We start from the raw sequence: 19,606 nt of genomic DNA on the forward strand, positions 1-19,606 counted from the left end.
GCTTAACACTCCTACTAAACGCCAGTTACTGCAACGCGACTTACATTGTCATCGTATAGATATAGCGCTGCTTCAAGAAACTCATACTCGCAAACACCATGAAAAATTGCTATGATTTCAGGGATATCCTAATTCCTATTTTGCAGCTAGCACCAAAGAGTCTAGATATGATGGAGTGGGCATTCTTATTGCCCAACATGTTTTATTTGATTATAAATCTCAAATTGCTGATCCCCAGGGTTGCTATCTACTTTTAAAATTTCAAATGGATAAACAACTGTACACCATTATTAATATATATGCTCCTAATTTGGATCAAGGCTCCTTTTTTCAATCCTTGGCGGAGGTTCTTACCTCTTTTGCAGAGGGCCTGTTATTATGGGGAGGGGATCATAATGTTGTGCGTAATCCCCGGGTTGACTCTTCTAACTATAGAAGTGCGGGAGGCTGGAGAGCCACATCCGTGTTATCTAACCTTATGCATGATTGGGGCCTTACTGACATATGGAGGCAACGCAATCCCACCTCTAGATCCTACACGTTCTACTCTAACCCTCATAACACATACCCCCCGGATTGATTTTGTATTGGTTGATAAAGGGCTACAAAACCAAGTGTTAGATGCAGGTATAGGGGATATAACATGGTCTGACCATGCTCCGGCGTGGATTCATATTCTTATGGCTAATCCAGATGCTGGGTTACGCTTCTGGAAACTACGAGAAGACCTATTGTGTGATCCTACTCATAGCAAGACCCTTCTTGACCACCTCCGGGATTATTTTACTTTACATAAGGGATCGGTTAAAGCGGCGAGCACCCTATGGGAAGGTTCTAAGGTGGTCATGCGGGGGTGCCTTATAGCGCTTTCCTCTGCATTGCGGAAACAAAAAGAACAGCGGCGTAATGCATTACTTCGCACTATTACCCTTTTAACCCAAACTCACTCTAAGACCCCTAAACACCATGATCTTATCAGACTGAGAGCCGCATATATTGGAATCTGCGCAGATAGCCTATGATCTAGACCGCACCAAACAACGTTATTTTGAGGGCCATAATAGAGCCGGTAGGGTCCTAGCGAGACAATTGAAGCAACGCTCTCTTCAGTCCAACATAGCTAAGGTTAAGGATCGGCATGGTAAAATTTTAACTACTACAAAAGACATACGGGAATGTTTTACCACATTTTATACTCTATTATATGGTAAAGATCAAGCTATTGAGCCCACCCATGTTGACCATTATTTGCAATCTATAATTTTGCCTACCCTTACTAAATCCCAACAAAGTTTTCTAGATAGTCCTATTCATGTCAACGAAGTGCAAGCTGCCATTAAAGATCTTAAAGCTGGCAAATCCCCGGGTTTGGATGGCTTTTCGGGGGGCTACTATAAGACGTATTGTACACACCTGGTGGGACCCCTCACGGACTTTTTTAATGGGTTACGTGACAGAGATTCCTTACCCTTACAATCCAATGTGGCTGGGATAACTGTGTTACCAAAGCCGGGGAGAGATCAAACTCAGTGCGGGTCTTATCAACCTATCTCATTGATTAATGTTGATTTGAAAATTTTGACTAAGGTGCTGGAAGCTAGACTTAACTCCTTTCTCCTTCAATTAGTGCATAGAGATCAAGTTGGCTTCATACCCCATAGAATGGCGGCCGACAATGTTAGGAAGGTCACGGATGCCATCTGGTGGGCTAAGGCGACAAAGGTCCCTCTAGTGTTATTGGCTATTGATGCAGAGAAGGCATTTGATCTTGTCCATTGGGATTTTTTATTCGCAACGTTGGAAAAAATGTCTTTTGGCCCGAGATTCTTACGGTGGATTCAATGTCTTTACCAGGATCCCGGTGCTCGGATAAAGGTTAATGGGGGCTATGGGGATCTTTTTCCGGTATAGCGGGGAACTCGACAGGGTTGCCCCCTGTCTCCCCTCCTTTTTGCTTTATTCCTGGAACCCCTTGCTACATGGGTACGGAACTCTGCCTATATTACGGGAATCCCCATGGGGCCCTTTCATATGAAAATCTCTCTTTTTGCTGACGACATCCTCTTAACCCTTACTAACCTCAAGACATCCATTAGAGAAGTCAAAGAGGAACTTCAAGCTTTTAGTGCCGTTTCTGGCTTTAAAACAAACATGGACAAAACGGAGATATTGAATATCTCTGCTTCCCCTGATGTCATTAGGGATTTGGCGCAACAATATCCCTTTAAGGTTACTCACAAGTCACTCAAATATCTGGGGGTTCATCTTGGTGCTGATGTCAATGAATTATTTCGCCTTAACTTTATACCGCTACTGCAAAATATACGAAGGGACCTTCAAAAGTGGGACAGAGAACAGTATTCATGGCTGGGCCGAGTGGCTATTTTAAAAATGAATGTCTTGCCCATATTTCTTTATTTTTTTCATACCATTCCCATTTTTATTTCTACTGCTATATTGCGTTCTTGGCAAAAAATTTTATTTGACTTCATCTGGCGCAAGCGACCACCCCGGGTTTCTAGACGATTGTTGTTTCAACCCCGGAATAGGGGAGGACTGGGTGTTCCCAATTTGGAGTGGTTTTACGTGGCGGCCCAGCTAGCTGCTATTCCCGATATGCACAGGAGGAGCTCCCCTAAACAATGGGCCACTTTTGAAGGGAAGGTTATTGGGGGCATGCCCATGACGGCCTTGGTGTGGCAACCGCGCCATACTTGGGCGTTGAATGGGACGAGGACTGCAGCTTTGGATATTACGTTAAGATTGTGGGATAAATGGAAGAAGAAACTGGTTGGGGATCGGGGGTACTACTATTCTACTGGTTTATATCATCATTTACAATTTCCTGCAGGACGTCAAAATAGCGTGTTCTAAGCCTGGAAAGCGAAAGGTATTCACCGTATTGAGCATCTACTCAAGGGAGGGTCATTAATGACTTGGCGGGATATACAAACTCTATATAAATTGCCTTCCGCAGATTTCTTAGCGGGGAGCCAAGTACTTCATTTTCTTCGTACCCCATCGATATCGTCTTCTCTCCAACAGGGAAAATCCAAGTTTGAAGCCTATTGTACAGATATTGATAAAATTCGAGGTCTAATCTCTAAACTCTATGCCCTCTTACTTGAACAGCCGGATGCACCTTTTCCACATACTCGTCACTGGGAGACAGATCTGGGACTGCAATTGACTAAAAAAGACTGGCCGCAAATCTACCAGCAGGCTCATAAATGCTCCGTGTCTGCCTCTTTTCAGGAGAACTGTTATAAAATGATTACTCGCTGGTATCTCACTCCGCAAGCCTTGCACCAAAGATATCCTCGACTCAACGCTTCCTGTTGGAGAGCATGTGGACAACCTGGAACCTTTTTTCATGTATGGTGGACTTGCCCTAAGGTTCAGGACTTATGGGTTGCAGTGGCACAGTGGATTGAAGATCTTTTGGGAGTTCGCAGTATTCTGGACGCTGGCTTTATGCTCCTTCACCACCCTCCACTTGCTATGAATAAGACACATGTTCTCTTTTGTCAACAAGTCTTTATTGCAACTAGGCTGGCAATCACCAGTTCTTGGAAACAACCAGGGGTACCATCTCTAAGCATGGTACAACAGAGTACATTTCTCATGCAAAATGGCTGCTATAACTGCAGAAATCCATGCGACATCATCCAAATTTCAGGAGGTTTGGGCACTTTACCTGCAATGGGAAAAACAACAGGCGATGTAAGCTCTGACAATTTCATTTTGAACTGTAATTGCTATTTCCTTTGTGTTAAGTTGTTCTTTTCGAAAACCGATCTGTGTGAACTTTTTTGTATTTAGGCACCTGTTCACTGCTATCTTTGTATACTTTTGGCTTTGTTTTCGGCTATCACTCTAGAGCTCATGGATATGGGAGGGGGTTGGGGGGAAGGGGGGAATTCCTTTGGTTTACTGTATTGTTTTAAGCCTTTGTATTCTTCGTCACTTGTATCTTGGGTGTTACATATAAATAAAATTATAAGTTTAAAAAAAAAAGGCAGGGAGCCTATCCAAGCTTTGGAAGAAGAATCCGCCAACCAGTTACGGAGCCAAAGCAGACGTCTAGCCGAGACCATGGACCTGGCTAGAACTCAGAGTAGATCATACAGAGCATCCGCTCTATAAGCAATAACAGCCTCCAAGCAATCCACTTGCTGTGCCTCCTCTGGAGGTAACTCCTATGCACTGAGCAGTTGTTGCATCCAGCGAAGACCTGCTCGTTGTATGAGGGAACTACAAACAGTCACTCTGACCCCCAAGGCAGACACTTCAAAGATTCTCTTCAAGTAAACCTTGAGCTTACGATTCGGAATATCTCTCAGACCGGTGCCCCCCGTGACCGGGATAGTTGTCCTCTTTGTAACCGTGGATACTGAGGCATCAACCTTTGAAAACTTTAGGAAGTCCGGGGAATCTTCAGGAAGCGGATAAACTTGTCCATCGCTCTACCAACCCTGAGGGAGGCGTCAGGAGCATCCCATTCTCTTGACAACAACGGGAGGAGCATGGGGTGAAAAGGAAAAGTCTTTGCTGGTGGGTGGAGGCCCGCCGGAACTGGATCCCCTTTCCTCCTTGACGTGCTGGTCCCCATGGGGCCTCGATATATAGTTCTTCCAGGACATGGGGAATAAGTGGATCTAGCTCAACGCTCTGGAAGAGCCTCAAGACCCGGGGATCGTCTCCTTCCGTTTGGGGGCATGGAGCTGGGTCATCCAGGTCTGGATCCCAAAACAGGTCCTGAGGAGGAGGGGGGTCTGGATTTGGGGGATGGGAAAGTACCCAGACCCGGGAGAACCCCTGCGGAACTCCTGAAATTGGAGGGACCCCTGCTCCAGTGGACCCTTGTGGGACCTCTGGTCCTGCCCCCGGTGAGACATCTAATCCTGATCCGGGGTCCGGCTCCCAGAGGGTGGGTGGAAGAATCCCCAGACCCTTCAATCCTGCTGATCTTTGGGGGAGGGGGAGCTGGGTCCTGTTGCTGTGCAAGCCGTGCTAAATAAGCACTGTGAAGCAGCAAAACAAAATCCGTCGAAAACGGACCCGGGGTGGGGCAGGTGGGGGAACTGTATCCAACTGCCTTGAAGAGAGGCTCGTATCGTGAGGGATCTCCGGGGTCAGGATCGGCGGAGACGGCGAAACCCCGGGGTCCGACTCTGCATCGGGAGGCGCAGGAGCTGGTAGCTGTGAAAACAAAATGGCCACCGTTCCCGCATATGGAGGGAATGGGGCCGGCCTCCCTGAGGGCGGGCACGCTTGAGGGCGCAAACTCGGACGTCCCGTTGTCCTCGAGGGTCCCTCCCCACCGGGGAGGCACCTCGTACATAGGCCCTCCCTGGAGAGCCACGACCCGGGCTCTCCACAGGCTGAGCATCGCGACGAGCGCGGCATGGGAGAGAGAGAGAAAATTTTCCCGAAGACTGTCAGCAGCAGAGAAGCAGGTAAACCGTGTTTGTAAGGCTGGAGTCAGAGGAATGGCGCCTCTCTGACCCTGCTGCCCTGAGGGATCGGCATCTCGGGGCAGCCTGCTGCTGCTGAAGGGGAAGAGGTTGGGCCACCAACGTGCATCCAGACAGCAAAGAACAGTAAGGATGAAAAAACCTGAAGTTGAAAATTACATAGGACTTACCCCATAAGAGCAGACAGAGAAGCAGAGAAACAGTCCCTAACAAAGTTCTGTCTGCAAGCCTCAGTAGCAAACAAAAACCTTTCCTTTTTTTTTTTTTTTTTTTTTTTTTTTTTAAAGTTGATCCATACAAAGGAGGAAGTAAGTAAATTAGATAGTAAAGTAGAAGAGTAACAGAAATATTCTCTGTCCGAGACTACTGGGGAACCGCAGGTGCCACTTTTATCTGCTGGAGTCATAGTAATACTGGAGGGACACAGAGGGCGCTCCAACCTATTAGGGGCCGTCCTTACTGTTTTTGCTCTGACTCCATCTGCTGGAAGGGGGACATAACCCCTGGTCTGGACTGATCCGGGTACGTACAGGGAACAGAGGTTCTCTTTGCTTAGCAGGATGTTAATCCTCACACATGGGTGACATCATCGGATGGAGCCCGGCATGGAAAACCAAAGTTTCTGGAACTTTGACTAGACACACTGAGCATGCTCAGCATGCCCTATACTACATATCCATGTGGGGCAGTCTCGTAACAGAATTAAGATAAAAATAAAAAATAGGAGAAACTCAACTCCGCAGGGTGGCGGGCGGGTTTCATGAGGACTAACATCCTGCTGTCGTAGAAGAGGTAAGCAACTCTGCTTTCTCCTAGGGCAAGCAGGATGGGTGAATCCCTATCTACAGGCTGCTCTACAATACCAAAAAGGGGACCAACAGACACCTTACCAGGAGCCAACAGGCACAACACTGAATGGGAGGCAGGAGGGGTGACCAGATCTTCCTCAGAGAAGTGGAACAGTGACTGGCACCAAGACCAGTGGAGACCATCGCAGACCCCTGGCATCGATGGAGGATTGGCACTCCTCAGTTCAGGGTCACTTTGGGGGCATCACGGCATAAGCCGGTGCCTCTCCAAGCCCGGCACCACACATTGAAGGTGACTGGTGCCGATGCTTCCTCGGCTTCCCTCGGTGCTTGGCCCGGTCTTTCCCCTGTGCCAAGGTTGACGATGATGAACCAGACGTCCTCGACCTGGAATAGACCAACAGGGGCCAATTCCTGGTGCCCCATCCATAAATGGCATCGATGGAACCGATGGCCCTGCTGATATTGATAGAAACATAGAAATGACGGCAGAAGAAGACCAAACGGCCCATCCAGTCTGCCCAGCAAGCTTTCGCACTTTTTTTTTTCTCTCATACTTATCTGTTACTCTTGGCTCTTAGTAATCTTTTTTATTCTATTTCCCTTCCATCCCCGCCATTAATGTAGAGAGCAGTGTTGGAACTGCATCTAAGGGAAATAGCTTAATTAGTTAGGGGTATTAACCACCGCAATAAGCAAGCTACACCCATATTTATCTGTTTATCCAGACTATGTAATTCAGTCCTTGTTGGTTGTTGCCTGAATATAGATCCACGTTTCTTCATTCCCCCCTGCCGTTGAAGCAGAGAGCTATGCTGGATATGCGTGAAGTGTCAGACTTTCTCCCCTGCCGTTGAAGCAGAGAGCTATGCTGGATATGCATGAAGTGTCAGACTTTCTCCCCTGCCGTTGAAGCAGAGAGCTATGCTGGATATGCATGAAGTGTCAGACTTTCTCCCCTGCTGTTGAAGCAGAGAGCTATGCTTTATATGCATTGAAAGTGAAGTATCAGGCTTATTTGGTTTGGGGTAGTAACCGCCGTAACAAGCAAGCTACTCCCTGCTTTTTTGTGAATGCAAATCCTTTTTTCCACATTTCCTCATTGCCACTGAAGCTTAGAGCAACGTTGGAGTCGCATTAACCGTGTGTATGTTTATTGAATAAGGGTATTATCACCAGGTAGTAGCCGTCATTCCTGTGAGCCACCCACTCTTCATTTCACATCCTCTAGACTTTATGGATCCACAGTGTTTATCCCACGTCCCTTTGAAGTCCTTTACAGTTTTGGTCTTCACCACTTCCTCTGAAAGGTCATTCCAGGCATCCACCACCCTCTCCGTGAAGAAATACTTCCTGACATTGGTTCTGAGTCTTCCTCCTGTTTTTACCTACACTCCCTGGAGTTTTAAATCGTGACCCCTGGTTCTGCTGATTTTTTTCCAACGGAAAGGGTTTGTCGTTATCTTTGGATCATTAAAACCTTTCAAGTATCTGAAAGTCTGTATCATATCACCTCTGCTCCTCCTTTTCTCCAGGGTGTACATATTTAGATTCTTCAATCTCTCCTCATAAGCCATTCGATGAAGACCATCCACCTTTTTGGTCGCGGTGTCCATCGGTGCGGCTCCAAGGTCCATCAGTGCAGATGCTTCTGTCAATGGCTTGGGCTTCCTCGACCTGAAGAGCTATTCCATCTTGTCGAGTCGAGTGCAATGTCCCTTAGAGGTCATCTAAGCGCACAAGCGGCAACCCTGGATGTCATGCGATACCCCCAGGCAGAGGACAAATACCTGGTGAGGGTCCTTGATGGACATGGTCCTCGGGCATTGGGGGCATCGACAAAAACCAGACGAGGCCACAACGAACGAAAAGGGAATAAACGAGAGCAGTGACGGCAGGCAATTGAAGCTGGCGGACACAGAGGCACTGCCTTCACAGGGGGAATGGCGTGAAAGTAAACTTACCGAAGACGCCAAAAATTTGACTAAGGCGCCTATGGGGATTACCGTGAGGAACCCGGTGTTGATGAAATTGCAAAAAAACCTGAAAAAAAAAATTGGTGAAAAGGTTTTCCAAGGCAATTTCCAGAGGAAAAGCCACAAGCTGACAAAACCACGAGGCAAAAGCTCCACAGAAAAAATGAAAGACTGAAGAAGGACCCCACGAGGACACGTGGCAGAGGGCATGCTAGGCATGCTCAGTGTACTTAGTCAAAGTTCCAGAAACTTTGATATAAGTTTTCCGTGCCATGCTCCATCCAATGATGTCACCCATGTGAGGACTATCATCCTGCTTGTCCTAGGAGAACCCTCGTTCTCCTCTCTATATTTCCAATACAAGTTACCTTCTCCCAACTATTAGTGTGCACCACACTCAGAGCACAGTGCCAATTTCCCATGCTCAAGTGTACCAGTATCACTCCTTCTCCCTTCCCTAATTGAAACAATTAAGTATAAAGAAAAATTACAAACACTCCCACACTCACCTCAGGGGCGATCCTGTATAGCTCCATTGAGAATGCACTTGAAAAACTCTGCCTGTCTTTTCTTTTTTGTTTTTTCACAGGTTTTTTTTTTTAAACTGTAATCAAAAACAACCAGCTAAGCAAAACAAAAATAAGGCAGGAAGGGTTCCAAACTATCTCTCTTAGTCTTTTTTTTCTTGTAGGAAGGAGAATGCTGTAAGGAAAGAAGACATGGGGAGGGGGGGCAGGGGGCAACAGAACAGAAGCTAATAACTGCATATCAGGGAAATAGAAATCTTTAGAAGCCTCCTGGTCTAGGGTTGTGCTCAACTGAGGTAGGGAGTACTTGACTTTCACCTCAGGAATTGCCCATCCAAATAATTCCTCTTCAGTCAGCCTAACCAGGCCTCATCTCAGAGCACGGGAAATGCTTTTCTATCATCTGCTGGAGAGAGAGAACATTGGCAGGCTGAGGTCAGCATCAGCACCTATAAGGGTGATGTCAGCAAACCTGTTAGTCTCAATCTCTATCTGCTGATTGGTGGGCATAACCCATACATCTGGACTGGTCTGGTTGGATGATGAGAAATGTCTTTTTCACATCTCCAAATAGTCACCTGCACAAAATGTATTCTCTAGTTTTTCATGGACATCATCTCTGAGGCCTGATGCCCTTAGCTATACTAACCTTCTTGCTCTAATAGCTGTTGCAGATACCCTTATAGCGATATTGAAGGAATCATATATTGACAGTGTCATATGCTTTGCACAATCTTTCATATCTGCCATGCTTTGTTGTTCTTTGTCTGGCAACTTTTTCAATTGTTTGTGAAGTTTTTCAAGGTCATTATAAAGAAATCTGGCGCTCAGCAGTTCATGCTTGCAAAATAGTCCCTTGATATACTCTTTTTCCCACCATATCAATGATTCTTGAGTCCTTTCCTGGCGATGAATTCAAATAGGATGTCAACCAAGTGGAGTTGGTCCAGAGGCAGCTACTAAAATGGTCAAAGTTTTCATCATAAAACATATAGGAACACACTTAAAGGACTAAACATGTATACCTTGGAGGAAAGGAGAGATATGATAGAGACATTTAAATAACTCCTAGGAATAAATGTATAGGTGGGCCTCCTTCGACGGAAAGGAGACTTTGGAACAAGGTGAAAGGAGTTAGACTCAGGATAAAAGAAAATTATTCCTTACCTGCTAATTTTCGTTCCTGTAGTACCATGGATCAGTCCAGACGGTGGGTTATGTCCCCAATCCAGCAGATGGAGTCAGCCAAAGCTTTGAGGGGGCGTCACCAGGAGTGCTACTACCCCCTCTGCAGGAGTTCAGTATCGAGAATATCCAAGCCCGAGTAAAAACAAGAACCCCCATATTGGATCAAGTTTAATGAACGGCAACAATCAGCCGTAGAACCCTTCCCACCAACGGGTGGGGGGACAAAAAGGTCAGCGTGTCAACCCCAAAACAGAACTGTGACAAAACAGGGAAGAACTGAGCAATCATGAGAGACAGAAAATACTACCGTCCCGTATGAGAAAAACCCCGTCGAGCAGGAATAGGACCCAAATGCGGTGGGCGTCTGGACTGATCCATGGTACTACAGGAACGAAAATTAGCAGGTAAGGAATAATTTTCTTTTCCCTGTACGTACCTGGATCAGTCCAGACAGTGGGATGTACCCAAGCGTCCCTAAACCGGGTGGGGTCCTGCGAGACCCGCTCGTAGAACCTGCTCACCAAAGTGTCCAAAGACCGAGGAAGCGAGGTGAAGACGATAGTGTCTGGAGAACGTGTGTAACGACTTCCAGGTGGCTGCCCTACAGATTTCTTGAGAGGAGACCGAGCGGGTCTCCGCCCAAGAGGCCGCCTGAGAGCGTGTAGAATGCGCAACAATACCGGGCGGGGGAGTCCGTCCCACCCCAATGTAGGAAGCGGCAATGCCAGCCTTCAACCATCTGGCAATGGTCGTCTTCGTGGCCTGAGCTCCCTTCCGAGGGCCGGACCAGAGGACGAAGAGATGGTCAGAAGTCCGGAAATCATTCGTAGCCTCCAGATAGAGGTGTAGGGTGCGCTTGACGTCCAGAAGGCGGAGAGACCTCGGTTCCGAGGAGGAGAAGGAAGGGAGCTCCACCGTCTGATTCACATGGAACGCGGACACCACCTTCGGGAGAAAGGAGGGAACAGTGCGAATCGAAACCCCGGAGTCCGAGAACCGGAGGTAGGGTTCCCTGCACGACAGGGCCTGCAGCTCCGAGATGCGCCGAGCGGAGCAGATAGCCACCAGAAACACCGTCTTGAGAGTGAGATCCTTGATCGTCGCATTCCGCAGTGGTTCAAACGGAGGGCCAGACATGGCCCGTAGCACCAGGTTGAGACTCCAGGAAGGACAAGGATTCCGCACCGGAGGCCGCATGTGTTTGACCCCTTTGAGAAAACGGAGAATATCCGGGTGTTGTAGCCGGGATCCCCCGTCCCGCAGGAGCGAGCCAAGGGCGGCCACCTGAACCCGGAGAGAGTTGTATGCAAGCCCCTTGTCCACCCCTGCTTGCAGGAACTGAAGTATCTGAGGAACCGAAGCCTCAGCGGGACTCGTGTTCAGGCCGGCACACCACAGCTCGAACACCTTCCAGACTCGCACATAGGCTACCGACGTCGAAGTCTTCCGAGAACGCAGCAGTGTTGAGACTACCGCCTCCTGGTAGCCCCGGCGCCGGAGGCGGCGCCTCTCAAAAGCCAGGCCGCAAGACAGAAGAGTTCTGCCTGGTCGAAAAATACCGGGCCTTGGTGAAGGAGGCGGGGGAGATGTCCTAGACGGATGGGTCCGTCGATCACCAGTTGGATCAGGTCCGCAAACCAAGGTCGTCTTGGCCACTCCGGGGCGACGAAGATCACCGGTCCCTGGTGGACCTCTACGCGGCGGAGTAGTCTTCCCACCAGTGGCCACGGCGGGAACGCGTAAAGGAGCAGGTTGGCCGGCCACGGGAGTACGAGAGCGTCCACGCCCTCCGCTCCCCGCTCTCTCCGGCGGCTGAAGAACCGGGGAGCCTTGGTGTTTCGTGCGGACGCCATGAGGTCGAGGTGGGGGGATCCCCACCGCCGAACGAGCAGCTGCATCGCCTCGTCGGAGAGGGACCATTCCCCGGGGTCCAAAAACTGACGGCTGAGGTAATCGGCCTGGATGTTGTCCACGCCCGCGATGTGCGAGGCCGCCAGACGGGCCAGATGCCGCTCCGCCCACTGCATCAGCATCTCTGTTTCGAGCGCGACCTGCGGACTGCGGGTGCCGCCCTGCCGGTTGATATAGGCCACCGTTGTCGCATTGTCCGATAAGATCCTGACCTCCCGGTTCTGGAGGAGAGGCAGGAAGTGCTGGAGCGCTAATCTGACCGCTCTGGTCTCCAGTAGATTGATGGACCACTTTGATTCCTCCGAGGACCACGTTCCTTGCGTGGCGCTGCGGTCGCAGACCGCTCCCCAGCCTACAAGACTGGCGTCGGTGGTTACCACGACCCAATTTGGCAGATCGAGAGACACGCCGCGGGCCAAATTCTCCGGATTCATCCACCAGGTCAGACTGTTTCTGGCAAACAGCTGTAGGGGAAGGAGCACCTGGTAGTCCTGCGAAAGCGGCTTCCAGCGGGATAGAAGCGCTCTCTGTAGAGGCCTGAGGTGCGCAAATGCCCAAGGGACCATGTCGATGGTGGAACCCATCACCCCTAGGAGCTGCAGGTAGTCCCAGGAGGTGGGAACCGATAACGCAGAAAACCGTTGTATGTGTTCCCGTAGAGCTTGCGCCTTGTCCTGGCGTAGAAAGACCGCGCCCACACGGGTGTCGAAGGTCGCCCCCAGGAAATCCAAGCGCTGCGAAGGCACCAGGGAGCTCTTGGAAAAGTTCACCACCCATCCTAGGGACTGCAGAAACTCTATGACTCTGGCCACCGCCTCCTGTCCATGCCGAAAAGACTTCGCTCGAATGAGCCAATCGTCCAGGTAAGGATGAACTAGGATCCCCTCCTTCCGCAAGGCAGCCGCTACCACCACCATGATCTTGGTGAAAGTGCGCGGAGCCGTTGCCAGCCCGAACGGGAGAGCCACAAACTGGAAATGTTGATCCAGAATCTTGAACCGTAGTAGACAATGATGCTCCCGGCGAATGGGGATGTGGAGGTAGGCCTCCGTCAGGTCCAAGGAGGCCAGGAATTCCCCCCGATGCACCGCCGCGATCACGGACCGCAGCGTTTCCATGCGGAAACCGAACCACCCGAAGTGATTTGTTGACTTCTTTCAAGTCCAGAATGGGCCGGTAGGAACCGTCCTTCTTTGGCACCACGAAGTAGATGGAATAATGGCCCGATCCCACCTCTCCGAAGGGCACGGGCGCAATGGCGCCTATCTCCCAAAGTCTGTCCAGGGTCAACTGCACCGCCTGTCGCTTGGTGTCCGAGCCGCAAGGGGAGAATATGAACCGTCCCTTTGGAGCGCGTACAAACTCCAACGCGTAACCTTGTCCGATGGTGTCCAAGACCCACTGATCCGAGGTGATTCGCGCCCACTCCTCGTAGAAGAACGCCAGTCGCCCCCCGATCCTGGGGACGGCGGAGTGGGCGAGCTGAACATCATTGCGAGGACTTGGGCGGAGGTTGTCCAGCTGCGGGGGGCGCGACGCGCGGGGCGGCGCCCGCGAAAGGAGCGAGACCAGGGCTGAGACCTGGGGGCAGAGGGCCTGGTTGCCGCCGGTCTGTAGTTCCGGTAGCGCCGTTGCGCTCTGGCTCTGGTCCGAGTGGACGGAAAAGTCCTGGTGGAACGATACCTGTCCTCCGGCAGGCGATGAACCGCATTTTCCCCCAGCGTCTTGATGATTTGATCCAAATCCTCCCCGAACAGGAACTTGCCCCTGAATGGCAGGGAGCCCAGGCTCGACTTGGAGGATGTGTCCGCCGCCCAGTTGCGGAGCCATAGAAGGCGCCGTGCCGCTACCACCGAGGCCATGGAGCGGGCGAGGACCCGAAACAGGTCATAGGAGGCGTCAGCGCCATAAGCAACCGCCGCTTCCAGTCTATCCGCCTGGGCGGCCTCCCCAGCCGGTAGGACCTGAGAGGTGAGCAGTTGTTGAACCCAGAGAAGGCTGGCCCGCTGGACCAGCGAGCTACACATCACCGCTCGCAAGCCTACCGCGGAGACCTCGAAGACCCGCTTGAGGAAGACCTCCAACTTGCGATCTTGTGCGTCTCGTAAGGCCGCACCCCCTGTCACTGGGATGGTTGTCCTCTTCGTGACCGCTGTCACCGCGGAGTCCACTTTCGGTACCTTGATGAGATCGAGAAAATCGTCCGGCAGTGGGTAGAGCCTCTCCATGGTCCGGCTGCCCTTGAAGGAAGCTTCCGGGGCATCCCACTCCCCGGTGAGAAGCTGGAGGAAAGAATCATGAATGGGAAAAGCCCGAGCCCTCGGCCTCCGGGCTGCCAGGACCGGATCCCCCTTCCTAGAGGAAGTGACCACAGCGGGCGCTACGGGCGCGGGCGGCTCCGGTGGTGGATCGAGGTCCAACTCCTTAATAACCTGTGGCAGGAGGTCCTCCAGCTCTTCCCTCTGGAACAGACGCAGCGTGTGCGGATCATCACCTTCTGAAGTGGAGTCCCCTTGACCCGGGTCTGCCGGATCCGATCCAGGGGAACCTGGTCCTGTGCCCGCAGTCCCCGAGCTTCCCGGGAGCCGGGCGCGAGCGGGAGGGAGGGGGGCCCCCACACCCGCCGGAGCGGGGGGGGCCGGGGGAGGCAGAGGGGCCCCCGCGGGTAGGGAGGGCCGCGGTATCTTGTGTGGAGGAGGCCCCGTGGGAGGCTCAAGGCTCTGCAGATATGCCGTGTGCAGCAAAAGTATAAACTCTGGGGAAAACCCCTGTCTCCCGGAGGGGGGCTCCGAGGGGGGGGCCCCCGGTGGGACTGTCTCCGGGTCCGATTCGGGGAGTAAATGTGGCGGGGACTCCCCCGCATCCCCGGTCCCAAACGCCGTCTGTTCCCCTTCAGGGGTGCAGAGTGTAAAATGGCCGCCGTTCCCGCCAGGAATGGGGGAGGGGCCGGCCCCCGCCGCCCGGGCAGACCTGCTAAGCGGGGGAAATCGATGAGGGGCCGCGAGGTGCCCTCCCCCCCGGGGAGACACCTCGCACAAATGCCCTCCCTCGAGATCCGCGAGCCCAGCTCGCCGCAAGCAGAGCAGCGCTCTGGCCGCGGCATCGGGGCTGAGCAGGGTAAACAGGCCCGGCAGAATAAACCACCCGGCAGAGCCTCGGGGGGGGCCGAGAACGGAAGCGCCGCTGCGGGAGGGGGCCCGGACGGCCCTGCACAACCCGAAAGGAGGAAAAAACGGCACCGCGGGGGGGGCCTCCTGGCCCGCGCGACCCGCCGACGACGCTCTCCCTGCCTGCCTCTGCAGCCCACGAGGAGCCGCGAAAATGGCCGCGGGCAAGGGAGAGAAAACGCGGAGGGGCCGGTTCTAATGTCCTCCGCGAGCCCCTCCGTCGAAGATCAGCTGCAAGCAAGGAGAAAAGTAAAGGCAAACAACACTTACCTACCCCGCTCGCAAGGAGAGAAGAAGAAGAGAGAGCAAGACAAACACCGAGGGAAGCCACGCCTCCCAATTAGAGCCCTCTAAACTTTTTTTTTTTTTTTTTTTTTTTTAAACAAACTTGATCCAAAAAGAAGTAGGCAGAGAGAAAAGCAAATCAGAGAAGAAATAGAAGAACTGCCTGAGGTAATCGGGAGCAACCCGGATTCACTACTCGCATCTGCTGGAGTCAGAAGATACTGAACTCCTGCAGAGGGGGTAGTAGCACTCCTGGTGACGCCCCCTCAAAGCTTTGGCTGACTCCATCTGCTGGATTGGGGACATAACCCACCGTCTGGACTGATCCAGGTACGTACAGGGAATTATTATTTATTTAAATTTTGTATCTGCCTGTAAATCATGTTAGCTAAGCAGATGTACAATAAAAAAACAAACATAAAGTGGTAGTAATAGTAAATTTTTTTTTTTTTTACGGAAAGGGTAGTGAATGCATGGAATAGCCTCCCAGTGGAGGTGGTGGAGATAAGGACAGTAGCAGAATTCAAGGTAGCATGGGCAGGTACAGGGGATCTGATGGAGAGGAAGGATTCTAAAGCTATAGAGGAGGTGTGGACAAACAAATGGATGGGCCAAATCATTATCATTTATTTATGACATGCATTTCCAGCTGGGGAGTTCAAAGCATGTTACAGATAGAATCGATCTGTATGGTGCAATACAATAGTTCATGCTGGCTTGTACAGTAGGAGTAGTATTATAGACATTTGTTTATTTATTTACAGACATTTGGTATTCCACTTTTTACCAAGAATTGCTTCAAGGGGGATTACAACAAATTTAAACACACAAAATACCATGTGAATTACTATTCAATTAGTATCAAATCCACAGTTGCCTTCTTGACAGTTTGCATAGCAATAAGAATCTAATGGTAACTTAAGGCCTTCATGATCGGTAGAAACGCAGTTCAACTGGTTAGATCGGCAGGCTGAAGGTTTCTGCTAGGAAGGTCTAAGTGAAGAGCTATGCTTTAGCTTTTTGTTCTGAAAGTAAGGTAGAGGGGGCTCAAGGCGTAAAGTTAGTGGTATCTTGTTCCAAATATTTGGTGTGTAGCAGCTGAAGGCTCAGAGTCTAGTACAGGACAATCTGGTAGAGGCCAGAGGAGGGGAGGAAAGAAGATAACCCAATTGGGAGGATCAGAGTTCTCTTGTTGGGGATGTTAGAGAGAAGAAGCTGAGATAGATACTCTGGGGCCTATTTATTCATGCACTTAAAATCGAAGAAGAGAGTTTGAATTTTATCCGGTCTTCAACTGGAAGCCAGTGTAATTGATATAGTAGTCAGTATAGGCATTTGATTACTCTATAAGTATGTGTAACAGATAGAACAGTTATGCCCAGTGTTATAGAGTAGTTCCAGTTAGTTAGAACAGAGGGGTAGTACATCATAATTAGTGGCATGCAATAAGATATTTGTTATTCTTTATCTGCTGTCATGTTCTATGTGATGCTATACAAATGCATTTACCTGGCCATTATAACATGGTATAACATTACAAAATATCAGTCAGTCATCATATTGGAACTTTTATCCACCAGTTCATAAGGCTGTGTTGCTAAATTACTGTAATGTAACATAAGCCCGCATGCTCTTATTACATTACAGTAACACAAGCTACAGACATAGGCATCACATATTTATTGTAACAACATTTTCATTTTACAAATGGCTCATCGTTACTCACTGTGGCAGATGTGGGGCTGGTGGGAAGGTGTCCAGGTTTATTCCACACCTACAAACAAAACAAAATGAGCCATTCAAGGGCTTCTTCCTCTTGTAAAACCACACTGAGTGAAACCATAGCACAGAGTATCATTTATGGAACTGTGAAATGGCAAATAAGATTTCTCTCTCTTGAGCTACAAGAACATTTACTTCTCTGCTAGTACAAATGAAAAGTTCATGGGTTACTGCAATATTCATTCGCACTTCTAGAAAACTATAATCAGCTGCACAGTATGAAGATATGCTCTATTCACCAGTCCTGCTACTGTACGTACATTGCTAAGGTCTGGGGCGTGGGGGCTGGAGGGGCTCACAGGGACCGAGTCTCCCGCAGCTGATGGCATGTACATGATTGGGCCCGTCTGCGTTGGACTTGATACAGCTGAGGAAGACTGCAAATCTTCACAGAGAACAGACTCTGCAAAAAGAAATGAAAAAAAACAAACAAAACAAAAACAAAAAAAAAAAAGAACAAACACATAGTGAAGTGAAGCCTGAGAGAATGAAGTGGATGTGTGTCAATGAGGTCCCTAAGACACGAAGGGCAACAAGTCCCCGAGACTGTGAAGAAGTTTTATTTTCCAGTGGACCACCACAAACATTTGCTTAAATGTGAACAACACTGAAGAGAGTAGAACTCAACAAGCTGTAGTCTTCTTTTTACTCAAACCAGAACGAACAGAGCGACCATAGTAGCAAAGAGACCACTGATAAAACAGGGACCATACGATTTTTGCTTGTGGGGGGGAGCGGGGGTTTCTAATCTTTGTTTTTTTGTGTGGTTTTCCCATATTTCTTCCAGTCAAGTTCTTCACAAAAGCTCTCAAACATACCCTACCATATGATCCACTGGGAGATGCCAACTTTTCCACCTATCTTCTGGATGAGAATAAACACTGTACTGATCTACTGATGGGGATCAGAAACTTCTTCTCAGATAGAACTCATTAATGGCCATCTTTTGGTAAACTAGTACATAGCACCTGATACAGGCATCAAAACCAATCTCCCATAGAAGCAGATGTGGAACTTCTGTTACACAACTACATTCCTAGCCAAAGAAGGTGTTCCTGAAACCAGGTCTGCAGCACAGTGTCGCTGTCAAACCATCCAGTCACTCTCAGGTCACCCCTCTTTCCGAGCCCTCCTTTAGCCAACAGCAATATTACAAATGCTCTAGTCTCACTACTGATAGAATTAGCTCTTTAGTGCCAGGAGTTTCCTTATCTGCATGTCTGGAGCCTGGTTAAGGCTGCTCTAAGACAGAAATTCTGCAAGAAGGCTAGAGGACTACAGGGAAAAAGAAAACATACGTTCTATGTGTGCGAAGGCACAGAAGGGTCCACGGGGACAACTACCGGACTGCTGCATGTCATTGCACTTGGTTGACTTGTAAATCTGAGTGGGGGAAAAAAAAACAGACACATCGCAGGAAGTGAGTGTCCATCATAGCTCAATATCAGACATGATGAAAAAAAAGTAGTCACCCAGAATGGAGCTTCCTTGTATAAACACTATATTTAGTACTGCATACTGCATCCATAGCTACTAAATAATTCATTTAATAAATAGGCTTTGTGTTATATAATGTATACTCACATTATATAAAAAGCAATTGTAGGAAATTATGTAAAGCAACCATGAATAAATGACTTCTGGCACCTAAGACTGCCGATCTCTCGGAACTCATCTTCAGCTCAAAGGATCACACCTTTTTTTAGAAGGCAGGCATCCTTCTTATTACATGGTTTGCCTTCATACATTTTAAATGGCGTTACTCTCAATTTTAAATAATTAAACGTCAGAAAATCTTATCTCATTAATGAATCAGCAGGCTGAGCAGAATGATCTATTGAATCTGCCAAATATTTACAGCTTTACATTCAAAATCTTGTGTAATGGAACCATCTAATCTCCAATACCAAACCATATATGCCCCAAAAGGTTTTGATTACCAGGTTTCATTGTATACTGTTCAGGAAAACTGACAAATTTAAATAAATAAATTGTAAAGTCATCATCAGGCCATCTGCTCCCATCTGTGCCCAGGTATACCAACTCTATAATGTGTCTGACCTAGTGAAGGAGAAATCTAAGGTCATGCCACACAAAGATCTTCATGTTAGAGGACCAAATTTCTGGACTTGAATATATTTGACTAGTTTTACAAAAAAATGTTAATCTTCAGTGTTCACAAAAAGGATGGTGGATACATGAAACAGTTAGTGGAGGCAAAAAACATTTTCTGAGTCCAAGAATGCATGGAACAAGCACAGCAAATCCTCAGCGGTGGGGAACACAAGGGGGAAAATCCAGAGACCAAATAGGGTCTACAGTATTGCAATAAATAGGGAAAACAGATACGATGGATGGGCAATCAGAAGAAACTCAATCATCATTTATGTTGATTGCTGACCCTCGCTGAGCTGATGGCTGGGACACTGACTCTCTCCATGAATCACAGAGATTATATGTTTCACCTGGAGCAGCTGATTCAGT

General features: G+C 49.1%; 1 protein-coding gene across 3 annotated transcripts in view; it reads right to left on the reverse strand.

The window, feature by feature from the left end:
- The window catches only part of UNK (unk zinc finger), a 219,184-nt gene that overhangs the window by 114,607 nt on the left and 84,971 nt on the right, over positions 1-19,606 (reverse strand). For all 3 annotated transcript variants that reach the window (XM_029600486.1, XM_029600488.1, XM_029600487.1), the window contains 3 exons: positions 18,421-18,505; positions 17,383-17,525; positions 17,067-17,114 (listed from right to left, as the gene is read on the reverse strand). In XM_029600486.1, coding sequence (XP_029456346.1) covers positions 17,067-17,114; positions 17,383-17,525; positions 18,421-18,505 — 276 coding nt within the window. The remainder of the gene's footprint in view (positions 1-17,066; positions 17,115-17,382; positions 17,526-18,420; positions 18,506-19,606) is intronic.

The sequence above is a fragment of the Rhinatrema bivittatum genome, chromosome 4, assembly GCF_901001135.1.
Source record: "Rhinatrema bivittatum chromosome 4, aRhiBiv1.1, whole genome shotgun sequence".
In the NCBI taxonomy this organism is placed as follows: domain Eukaryota; kingdom Metazoa; phylum Chordata; class Amphibia; order Gymnophiona; family Rhinatrematidae; genus Rhinatrema; species Rhinatrema bivittatum.